The 13,099-nt window shown below is 33.8% G+C and overlaps 1 protein-coding gene across 2 annotated transcripts in view; it reads left to right on the forward strand.

Moving 5' to 3' along the window:
* Position 1: 1 nt before the first annotated feature.
* LOC127855440 (integrin alpha-6-like) overlaps positions 2 to 13,099 on the forward strand; it is a 128,702-nt gene continuing 115,604 nt past the window's right edge. Inside the window, exon 1 of one of the 2 annotated variants that reach the window (XM_052391016.1) lies at positions 2 to 455. In XM_052391016.1, the coding sequence (XP_052246976.1) occupies positions 238 to 455 (218 nt within the window). In that variant the 5' untranslated portion in view covers positions 2 to 237. The remainder of the gene's footprint in view (positions 456 to 13,099) is intronic. The other variant, XM_052391015.1, reaches the window with a different exon arrangement.

The raw sequence follows: 13,099 nt of genomic DNA on the forward strand, positions 1-13,099 counted from the left end.
ACTCGCACAAACACATGAGACAAGACAAGCGAACACGATAATCTGTGTCTTGTTCAATGAAAGTGTGACACGGAAAGAATTTCATTCCTCAAACATGGAATAACTAGTTCACGTGTGTTATTCTGAAGGTCTGGATATACATTTATGGAATACCTTCGACTAAAGAGTGTGTTGTTACCTTGTGTTAAATTTTAACACCTTTCTGTACAGGTGTGCGATTAATTGTCACATAAAACAATGTCAAATCTATTCATGGCGGGTTCTTCAGAGACGTTGTTAGTACACACCTGTGTAATAACGTGTTTAGTGATAGTTAGTGCATTTAATTTAGACACTACCATTCCAGTTATAAAACAGGGCCCACCTAATAGCTATTTCGGATTCTCAGTTGCTCAACATAAAGAAGTGAGGAAAATTAATCCCGAACAATTGTCAAATGAAGTAATTGGAAATTAGTAAGTATGCTTAGCCTTAATTAAATATTGGAATAGTATAGTTGTTAGCACTTGCTGAATAAGTGGCCAATTCATTTTTTTTTACACATTTATTTTAAGATATAGAACATATTACATCTGCAAATTTTAACATATTGCGAACATTGCTACAGCTTAATTTCACAAACAAATTTATTTTTTAAATTGCGAAACAAATGCATAAAATTAAAAAAAACTGTTTTTTTGCAGCACAAATATAAGTTCATAATATTAATGTTTTAAGTATACTTATACAACCCTACATATATTATGTATAACCTGTAAATACATTAATATTGTATAGTTTTCATAGATAAATGCTGCATGCATTTAAATATTAGTATGTTTGATTTAATTTGTTTAATCATACAGAATTACATATCAGTTATTACATGTGTCAGGTTTTGAAAAGTAACCCATGGAATGTAACTGATCCTGATTAATTAAACATTTCATTTACCTATATCAAATTTCGCTTCAGTATTTAAATACATGACTGTAGAGAACTTAATGTCTATCGGTTGAAGTATATGTTTTTACAATGTTTTATTTTCATTTATCATTGTGCAGCGAGAAGACTTATTGCAGTACATTTTATCCCAAACAATGTCTTTGTTCAAGCTGGATGCAGTTAATGAATCCAATATTCACAGTGCACAAATTATTCACCTATACATATTCATGTTGTATCAAATACATGTACATGTATATAGTTTTTTGAGTGAACCATATTTGCGCATAGATTACCTTTTACAAATATAATAATGATCCTGTTGCTGACTGTGTAACACTTTCTAATGGTTGTATACACGTAAAAGTATGTCTGGATAACTCTTACATGTATGGCTGTGTACAATAATCTTTATAAACCTGTCACAATACAGTATTTACACTTTTAATTCTGCTATTTTCCTGTAGATCTTTGTCAATCCCTTGCATTATGGACATACCTAGATTATCAAGTTACATCAAAACAATCCTCTTTTGACATTTGCATTTAAATCAACTCAGGGCATGGTGTTTTTCATTTATATAGGTTCATACATCTGAAACCCACATTATTCATGCCTAAAAACAGTAGGAAGATTGCATTAAATTATTACAACCAGATACAGAAGAACATTATTTAATTTATTATTGGTTTGCATACATTAAATAAATATTTCATACATGCTGAGAGATATTTACTACACCCACAAGGGTTTTTACAATGACAAAACTTGTGATCATTTTCTCTAAAGGCCCACAACCAGGTGTATTGGCTGCCTCCAGAAAAAAGCCCTGATCTGGGATGCTTGCAAACAGCACTGGGTACTTAGTTTTGCAAAGTTTGACATAAAGCGAACATATTGTTGCAATGAAAATGTCATATTATCAACATTCAGTTTTCATGGTTGATCTGAGAGAAGCAGAATTGTTAGAATAATCATTATATTGTAATACAGTGGGCTGTTTCAGTGTGTGATATGATAACCATGGTCAATAAACTGGAGTGCATTATTACAAAATAATGAGGCGGTTTGGGATATAAATGTTATTTATGTATTTTTTAGTGTTTTGGTCTGTAGTATCACTGATTGCTTGAAATGGGCAGTGCAATGAAAACAATCGGGGTGGCATATTTTAAACATATTAGTTTAATTGACCCCTACCGGTGTCTGTTTGTCCGTCCGTCTGTCAGTCTGCCCGTCGGTCCGTCCGTCACACTTTTCTGGATCCTGCGTTAACTTTAAAAGTTCTTCATATTTATGCCCCCCTTCGAAGAAGAGGGGGTATATTGCTTTGCACATGTCGGTCTGTCGGTCGGTCTGTCGGTCGGTCGGTCCGTCCACCAGGTGGTTTCCGGATGATAACTCAAGAACGCTTGGGCCTAGGATCATGAAACTTCATAGGTACATTGATCATGACTCGCAGATGACCCCTATTTATTTTGAGGTCACTAGGTCAAAGGTCAAGGTCACGGTGACCCGAAATAGTAAAATGGTTTCCGGATGATAACTCAAGAACGCTTAGGCCTAGGATCATGAAACTTGATAGGTAGATTGATCATGACTCGCAGATGACCCCTATTGATTTTCAGGTCAAAGGTCAAGGTCACGGTGACCCGAAATAGTAAAATGGTTTCCGGATGATAACTCAAGAACGCTTATTCCTAGGATCATGAAACTTCATAGGTACTTTGATCATGACTTGCAGATGACCCCTATTGATTTTGAGGTCACTAGGTCAAAGGTCAAGGTCACGGTGACCCAAAATAGTAAAATGGTTTCCGGATTATAACTCAAGAACGCTTATGCCTAGGATCATGAAACTTGATAAGTAGATTGATCATGACTCGCAGTTGACCCCTATTGATTTTCAGGTCACTATATCAAAGGTCAAGGTCACGGTGACCTGAAATAGTAAAATGGTTTCCTGATGATAACTCAAGAACGCTTATGCCTAGGATCATGAAACTATATAGGTACATCAGGGGTTTTTCTGCCTATTTTGGGAAAAGGAGTCTGGCCAAATTGGGAATTTTTTATCGACAAAATTGGTCATTTTGGGAATTTTTGCTTCGATGAAACGGCTCATTTGGGAAAAAATTGTGAATTAATCATGCTTAAATAATTCAGTGGTTTAACAAATAAATTTGTTTTTATTTGGTTAATTTGTCTTCTTTATGTAAACAGACGCAATATTGGGCATGTTCAACGTTAATTCAAGTACTGCAGTTTTGTTTTTCAGTTACAGTTACACTCTGTGATAAGAACTGAACAGTCAAAACCTTATAGCAAATATTTTTGACCAAAACAAACACTGGTTAGTCACACAAGTTATAAGACACTTCATTCTTAAAAAAAAAAAAAAATTTTTTTTTTTTTTTTTTTTTTTTTTGGAAATTGGGATTTTTTTTTATAATTTCGGTTTGGGATCGGGTCCGTTTGCTTTGGGAGTGCCTCCGTTGTCCGGAGGTGCAGACAGTGCTGAAAAACCCCTGTACATTGATCATGACTCTCAGATGACCCCTATCGATTTTGAGGTCACTAGGTCAAAGGTTAAGTTCACGGTGACCCAAAATAGTAAAATGGTTTCCGGATGATAAATGAAGAACGTTTATTCCTAGGATCATGAAACTTGATAGGTAGATTGATCATGACTCGCAGATGACCCCTATTGATTTTCAGGTCACTAGGTCAAAGGTCAAGGTCACGGTGACCCGAAATAGTAAAATGGTTTCCAGATGATAACTCAAGAACGCTTATGGCTAGGATCATGAAACTTCATAGGTACATTGATCATGACTGGCAGATGACCCCTATTGATTTTCAGGTCACTAGGTCAAAGGTCAAGGTCACAGTGACAAAAAACATATTCACACAATGGCTGTCACTACAAAGGAGAGCCCATATGGGGGGCATGCATGTTTTACAAACAGCCCTTGTTTTGCATAAAGTGACAGAGCGTGTCAAAAGCATGTTTACAAGCAGACAAAATTCATCCTCAGATTTATCACTATTTGTTGAATGGTCTACTTCATATAATGATTTTTTTCTTATATTTTTTGCTCGAGCTAACATCCTTGAATTTAGGACTTCAATTATTTTTGTATAAACTTAATTGACACAGTCTGAGTATTTTCATTTATCAGTGATGTATATGCATTACATTTATAAAGATATATATTTTGCATCATAATTAATTTGGAAAAATGCGTGCTTGCTTATAATGCTTGGTACTGTTATCGTTGATCTTAAATTGGGTTGCTTTAATAATGGTAGTTTCAACTGCAATATTAAGTTTTTGTTACGTTATAAATTTGGTAATGTATTATTGATGTAGATTATTCATAATTTTTTTGCTCCACTGGCCAAAGGCAAGCGGGGCCTATGTCATGGTCCTGTGTCTGTCGTGTGTGCGTCCATGCGTTAACTTTTTCTTTAAACATGTTCTTCTCCTAAACTACTGGTCCAATTCTGATGAAATTTATCAGGAATGTTCCTGTGGTGAACCTCTTTCAAATTTGTTCAAATTATGCCCCTGGGGTCAAATTTGACCCGGCCCTGGGAGGTCAAAAATTTGAAAATTTGCTTATATAAGGCCTATTTTGTGCAAACTTTATAAATTTTCTTGTCCTTAACCATTGGGCCTAGGGCTACCAAATTTGGTATGTAGTGACATCTTATAGTCCTCTACCAAGTTTGTTCAAATTATGCCCCTGGGGTCAAATTTGACCCTGCCCCAGGGAGTCAAAAAATTGAAAATTTGCTTATATAAAGGCTATTTTGTGCAAACTTTATAAATCTTCTTGTCCATAACCATTGGGCGTAGGGTTAAGGCATTTTGATTCCTATGGGTCTTGTGAATCTGTTTCAAATCAAATGCATAGATTTGGTCTTCAGCATCTAAAAATATGTGAAATAGAAAGAACGACAATAACTTTTGGAGAGATAAATGTACCTACATTACCTATGTTATAAGCAAAGGACCTGTGCAACAATTCCCGGGCTTTTAAGTCTGTTTAGTAAACACGGTAGTAACTTTTTACATATATAAAAATGCTCACCCTTCCAACTTTTAACGCCCAGTGGAACGAGGGATAGAAAGAGAAAGTCACATGCTTGAGTACATTTCAACCCATGCGCATTGCACGTTTTTTCGCAAAGAAAACAGTGGAGCGATACAGGGCCATCATGGCCCTCTTGTTGTTGTTGTTTGCATTGCCTGAAAAAGCAGCGCAAATTTGAAAATATAGTAAATTAAATGTAGTAAAATATAGATTTAATATTTGTAACACTTTAAAGACATTAAACTAGTGTATAAACAGAAAGTTAAAATAATAATTGGTTTACATGTAAATACACAATTACCAGTGTTTTTTTTTCATTCAAAATCGGGTCCCATTCCCAATGGAAAAAAGTATTTATTTTTCCCAAATGGAAGCTACAAATTCCCAATGGAACCAAAAAAAAAAAATTTATTGTTTTTTTTTAGATCAATATTTTGTTCATCTCCCATCCATATAAGATCAAACTTAGCAAATATAATACTGGACAGTCACTTGTATCCTCAATTTTGAAGCATTTGTTAGCAAAACAACAACAACACTAATTTCCCAATTTTAGTCAAAACACTGCGAATTTTCCCAATCAAAAGGGACCCGGCCCCATTCCCAAAATGGTGAAAAAAACACTGATTACAAAATTATTTCTTTAGTGGTATATTACATCATGCCATAATGCATGTGGCTGTGTTCTAATGTGTCACTGACAATAAAATATCATCCCAAATTTTGTGGTTATATGCCTTTTATCAATAGATTTATATCAGTGTTTGGATCATAATTTTATAGACTGTGTGGTTTACATGTAGCTACATTTTGTGGGTTAAATAAGGTAGAAACTGTCTGTCTGTGGTTTGAATTGTGTTATTTAAATGACATGAGGCAGTTCTGAAATGTCAAACTTGCACATGACATGTATGCTTTGATATATTTTTGAAATTATCAGAAAAAATGACATTTAACTTAATTTGACTGTTTGTTTTGGAAAGAAAAATGCAAAATGCAATATATTCACATGTCAGTCTCAGGGCTGAAAGAATAATAACATACATGTATTATTACTGACCAGGGCTGGATAAGTTTAAAACGAATCGTACAGTTGGACTAATGCCCTTAACAATTTCACTTGTCCCGTCAAAAATGTAGTACTTGTCCTTACCTTAAACTTTTCTTCTGTAATTAACGCCCGGACGTCCATTAACGTAATTGCGCTGACTTTGTATACCGGGTAAATGTAAACTTGTTTTTTGGATTTGACAAGGAATGAATAATTGATAGCCTCAGTTAATCAATGCACTGTGCATTAATGCATGCAAAATGGACAGTTTTCAGGATATGTTCCACTTTATTATTCTGGTTCTTTCAGCGTTTGTAGCAATCAAATTAATCTGTTAAGTTAATGTTGCAAACTTAACAGAAATAAGCAATAAAACATGGTCCATTTTATCAGGCATCAATTTTTTGTAAAGCAGAGTTTGTGCTTATTTATTCATTCTGGTTAACAATGTAGACTGTAATTTTGTGCAGGGGTTTTTTACCTTGTATAACAGACGCCGAATATCGGCGTCTTCCCCCACCAAACTAGGCTGTTTTTTTCCCTTTCCGGTCCAAAGAATTCCACCTAAAAAAAATTAATAATAGAAAGATGTGTCTCGTTATTATAATTTCTCAATTCTATTTTAATTTAATCTTGTCAAACGTACTAAATTATGAAAAAAAGCAATGAATATAGTGCTAACATGTACAAATGTTTACAAGTATTTTCCCCCTAAGTAGAAAATCACACGTAAAATTTCCCCCACATAAGGGCTAAAGGCCCCATCCCCCACAACCCAAAAAAAACCCTGTTGTGTAAAATGTTAAATACATGTACCTACAAAATGGCACTATTTACTGTTATCTAGGAAAATACTTTTGGCAGAAATGTACAACAAATATGTACATAATAACTTTTATTATTGTGCGCATTAAATTTTTATTTTGCCACTGATAATATCAAATATGTATTGCCTTAGCTTGCTCCAAAATTCTTTCGCACAAATCATAAATATTTTATACAAAGCTAATGCATTTAAAATCCTTTCAAAATCACATACTGTATTAACCCTTTGCATGCTGGGAAATTTGTCGTCTGCTAAAATGTCGTCTGTTGAATTTCTAAAATTAGCATTTTCTTCGAATTTTTTTCAAAGAATACTATCAGAATAGCAAACAGTTTGGATCCAGATGAGACGCCACGTTCTGTGGCGTCTCATCTGGATCCAAACTGTTTGCAAAGGCCTTTAAAATTCAGCTCCAGCGCTTTAAGGGTTAACCATTATTATTGAATGCAACTATAATTGGTGGATAAAATGGGTTAGCTTTGTGCCTACATAAATGCATGTGGTGGGCTGTTCAATTAGGTTATGGAGGTGTGGATAACATCTAATGCAGTGTAGTTTATATAATTTATCCCTTTACCACTTAGATACGTTTTTTGACGCATTTGTTGTCCCTTTGAAAGTTACATTTAATTAAAGACCTTTCTTACTAGAGTCAAGTTTTAAAGGCTTCGATCATTTCCAACCCTTAGATACTGGTGAGCAGCAAACAGCATAAAACCTGAACAGACTGCGAGTTACTTGCAGGCTGTTCAGTGTTTTTTTTATGGCAATTTCGGGGCCGATATTCGGCCCCATTCTCCTAAAAAAAAGAGTATGTATTTTTCCCCGATTTTGTAAAAAAAAATCCCCTCCAGAAGTTAAAAAAAAATATTATTATTTTTTTTTTTATAGAAAGAACTGTCTCATAATCATGATAAATATATCTTAAATTTATTTCATAAACAACTAACAAAAAGTATATAAATATAATTTATATTATTTTTAATTATTATAAAGAGTTATATTAAATAGTTTTTCCCAAATCAGTGGACTTTTCACATTAATTGCATTGTTCTCCCAAAATGGCCTGGAAAAGGCCTGATGTATCTATATTGTGTCAATATTTGTTGATAAAATCATTCCAATTTGGTACATTTTATTGATAAAAATGCTCAAATTTGCCATTTTATCGATTTAAAAGATTCAAAAGATCCCAATTAGACTCAAAATGGCTAAGAAAACTGAGACTGTGCATGAAGGCAGAACTGTCTGAAACTAATGTTGAAAAAATCATTGATATATATTTTTATTTAAAGAAAAAGGACAAAGACATTCAGCTGTGAATATTATATTCATACAAACATGTGTATTAATATAATAAATATCATTACATATAAACAAGTGAATTTTTAATTTTCCCCTTTTCCTAAAAAACGCGTATTTTTTCCACTTTGGCGCACCACCATTCCCCTATAAGTGAAAAAACCCACTGCTGTTAAGGATTTATGCTGTTTGCACATAGCCATAAAATGATTTGTTTCACTGTGCTTCTGAGTGGGAAAGGGTTACTTAGACTGTTCATGCATTTTATATCACTATTCACTTTTGCTATAATACAAATCATACATGTCATTCAAAGACTTACTGGTTAATTAATTATATTGCATTGCAAGTTTGATTTTGCAGCCATGGTGATATCTCTTGTGTTTGTAATCTCTTCAAATCAAAATGATCTTGTACTTAAAACAATACAAGGATTATACCAGGACAGATGTTAAGTTGTTATTGTGTACTTGTTTCAGACTCTCAGACACGTTTTGTATGGCATGTACATATACAATATGGCTTGTTTTGCAATCATTCATGAATCTGTTTCAATCACAAGCATGTATAGTTTCATAGGGAAGTCATATGGTTTTCAGATGGAAACAATTGATAATTCTGGTGTTATTTTATGAGAATGGAAGTCAATGGTATTCAAAGATACCTCCACTTAGTTTCAAACTGGGTAACCAGGGTAAATAACTAGGTCACAAGATTAAATTAGAGAAAATGATTGTTAACACTACAGACTATATTTATTTCCCAACCTTTTTAAAACCTGGTCAGGATGTTTGTTCCAATAATATTTTGAATGAATTAAAAAAATTCTAGGTCAAAAGAAAACCTTGTGAACACACTAAAGGAGTTTCAGGACTCACTAATCGCCAAATCGTCATGAAACTTGATAAGAAATTTTGTCCCAATGATATTAAAGCCGAATTCAAAATGGGGGTTTGAATAAAAAAAAACTAGGTCACTAGGTCAAATTAAGAACAATTATTAATAAAGAAAAACTTGTAAACACTCTAGAGGCCACATTGTACTGCCTTATCTTAATGAAACTTGCTCAGAACATGTTTCCTGAAAATTATCTTAGCTGAGATTGAAACTGGGTCAACAACAGCGTAAGTAACTGAACCACATGGTGCGAAAACTAGGTCATTAGGTCAATTTAAAGATTAAAAGCTTGTGAACACTCTTGAGATGTTATACATTGTACATGGTAACATCTTCATGAAACTTGGTCTGAACCTTAAATGTTCTTATGATATCTCCGCTTACTTTATCATGATTCCAGTGTATTGAAAAACATGTCAACCATTAAGCAGGAAGTCATTGAGCTTGATAAGAACATTTACAAAAATGTATTGTTATATCTGGGCTGAATTCGAAAATGTTTGTAGTTTGTTCAAAAACATAGATGTCAGGTGTTGGTGCTGTTTTATTGTGAAACCTAGCCAACACTACATTAGGTTTTTGGGGTCTCAGGCAGAGCTCCAGATAAGGTTTTGTGAAATTCTTAACGTTACTACCAGATTTTCAAAAAGAATTCTGAACTCTGAAATTTTATTCCTAACGTTACTACTAAGTTTTTAAAAAAACTTCTTAACTTTTCTAAATGAACAAAAAATAAATAAGAATGGTTATTTTCATGCAAATAATTAAAATAAACTTCCTAGCAACTTTAATTATTTATACGAGTTCAACGCTTGTTTGTCACAAGGGCACTTTGGACGCGCAGTATTTTGTCAAAAGGGCACTTTCGAGCGCGCGGGCGTTTCTGGAATCCTTCCTCTTGCATGTTAATATATATCAGGGATTTCAATAGACGCAGAATCCTGCGTTTTGACGCGAGCAAATTAAAAATGACTCGTTTTTGACGCAGCCCTTTTTTCTGCTGTGTGTCATTTTGACGCATCGAAAATTAGACCCGTGCGTCAGTCAGTTAACATATCGAGTTCCATGGTAATAAATCCCGCTGTGCTTCGCATTGAAATTAATGTATCAGAATTTGAAACTCGGTCTATAATCGAGAGAATACCCCGGGCGTTGTTTATCTTATCTCATCTCTTCCAATACACATGTCACCGTCTAAATAGTGCGTGCGCACTAACTGGGTAATTAGCAGCCGTGATTACGGTAATTGACCATCCGATAATTGCAGAGTTTTTTGCAGACGGCAAGGTTAAAGAAAGTCGGCAAAAATAATGAAAAAACAAAATTGATCAAAGGTCTATTAATAACGTAGATCCACTATTCAGTCCAGCGAGTTTTGTCAGTTTGTTAATCTACCGATAATTACGAGTAACACCCATATATCTTATATTAGCTGGAATACCAGTTATTTTTTTTTTATACTAACAAGTCATAATAATACACATAAACATTGAGAAAAAACATTACTTCGATTATATATCAATTATCCGAGTAGAATTAAATTTGTACGTCATGACTTTCGACATTGTAAATTGCTGACGTATTGTAAATTAAATTATAACCCGCATTTAATTCAAAGCTGGCAATCCAAATTACAAGTAATGGTGTTTCAATAATGGAGAAAGCATTAACTGGATTTAACAAACATTTGATAAGGTTTGTTAAACCAGAAAACAAGAAAGAAAATTTGGATTATTAAATTTAAACTACTACATGTAAGGCATTCTTAAGTGTACATATTTCGGACATGTATAGTATTCGGATAAACAGTTACTAGATATACTAGATGTTCCATGCATTTAGATTGTGTTTTGTTACAAAAGCTATCATAGGGATGATGATAATATAATGACAATAAATATGTTATGAAAAGGTTCTACCATATATCATAAATTACTTAAATGTATTAAAAGACTTAAATTTGTTATGATGAAGTAGATTTTAATGAGCGTTTATTGTTTTTACAAATAATCATAGTATCATAGAAAAACTTAATGTGGATATTGTTCGCACAAAGTATTTATGTTTTGTCATTATCTTTGTGTACCATTAAAAAATGTTGTGTTATGTATCATGGTATTGTTATTTAATAAAGCAGTATAACTTTGTAAGATATTGTGTTACTCTTAGCGCATATGTTAATAAAAAAACATGAATAATACAAACAAAAACACAATAAACGCGCTTCGAAATTGACCCCAGCATTTTCCTGGTTTTTAAAATCGATTGAAATCCCTGATATATGTTATTAATAATTGTTAGAATATATTATTCCCATTATTATTAAACAATTTAAATATAATGTCTACAATCAGGAATAAATTAATAACAATGTATTGTAATAGGGTAATAAGAAATTTATTCATCATCATATGTAAAAAAAAATAAAAATAAAAATATATTATTTTTTTTAAGGGCAGGAGGGGGGGGCAGGGCCCTAGGAAGGGCAGGGCGGAGGTTCGGGAAGGCAGGGCGGGGCGCCCTTCAATTTAGGCCTAGCTGGAGCACCGACATTGTATAAGATCTTTTCTGTAACGTCTTTCTTAAAAATCAACTTCGGCTCACTTTGCGTTAAATATGTTAAAATCGTGATTTTGCATGGTTTGCAGTTTTTTTAGGACGCTCTCTGGGCGCCGCCATTGTTTTTTTGGCAGATAGACTGTACACGCCGCTTTAATTGGAAAACAAATGCGCTTTGTTAAATAAACCCGATAACCATTCTTTATAAGCACAGAAAAGATATTTTATACGCGAAAAGAACTCAATAAAAATTGATACGAACCAATTTAAAAATAATATTCGTAACTTGATTTTGTTATTCTTAATGGTACGACAAGATTTTAAAATAAATACGTAACGGAACTTAAAATTTGTAATTACGAAAATACGACCCTTATCTGGAGCTCTGGTCTCAGGTGAATGTCTTTGGGCCTTGGGCCCTCTTATGTTTTTTTTTTTGTGGCCTTTCAATATTTTTTTAAGGAATCCACAGATGCATGGCTCAGAATGAATGATTAATGCCTTAGCTTTACAAACCCCATATATAAAAGTCATGGAGAGGCTTTTTAAAAATTATGTACAATTTATCAAAATCTTTTAGAAAGGCTTATACTAGCCAACCATTAGAGGCCACTTGAAGTCATGCACTGAGCCTGGTGAGCCACTTGCGTCTGCAGGGCCACTCTTGCTTATTCATTCATCTATAATTGACAGAATTGTCCTATCTGATATAATTAATCCCCATCATTTTCCCATTAGTGAGAACAATAAAATGGTCATTAACTTCATGTTTCTCTGTTATCTTGAAAGGCCCAGATAATCACAGACTGGTAAGTTCAACCTGTCCTGGGTGTAAATGAAACCACTTTGCTGTAACTGGGTGGGGTGGATAGCAATAATTAATCAATGAGTGGTTGTGCATGCCATCTTAAAAATATGCCGGGGTTAAAAGGTTGTATTATTAATATCAGTGATAGTAATTGGTTGTCTGGTACATATGTTTATCACTAAGGGCTCTATTACATTTTGGGGCGCTTGTGAGTTTGGCTGGTGTTCTCAATTTAGGACAGATAGGGTTCCATCTGGGTTTCCACCCAACAGAACAAGACAACACCAAAAAATAAAAGAAACTTTCATTAAATCAAAGCGCTGAAGGCACTGAATTTTAGACGCAACTCAGTTTTCAAAATTATGTTATAGCTTTTTATATTGCAAGTTTGAAATGACCACATCCCATTCAAATTTATTAAGAGTGTGTCTTAAAACGCAGGTCGAGATGTGTTTTGTTTTTTTAATCATTGATAAAGCTAATCAGTGTGCACATGCTAATCTTATTTGACATGCATTAAGCCCCGTTTTCCCTGAAAGCAGCCAATATGTACAGATTTCAATGATAAACACTTGACTGGCCAACGTTGTCTTACAAGCTGTTAAATACACACTATGTACTGTACCAGTGA

Source organism: Dreissena polymorpha, chromosome 13, assembly GCF_020536995.1.
Source record: "Dreissena polymorpha isolate Duluth1 chromosome 13, UMN_Dpol_1.0, whole genome shotgun sequence".
In the NCBI taxonomy this organism is placed as follows: domain Eukaryota; kingdom Metazoa; phylum Mollusca; class Bivalvia; order Myida; family Dreissenidae; genus Dreissena; species Dreissena polymorpha.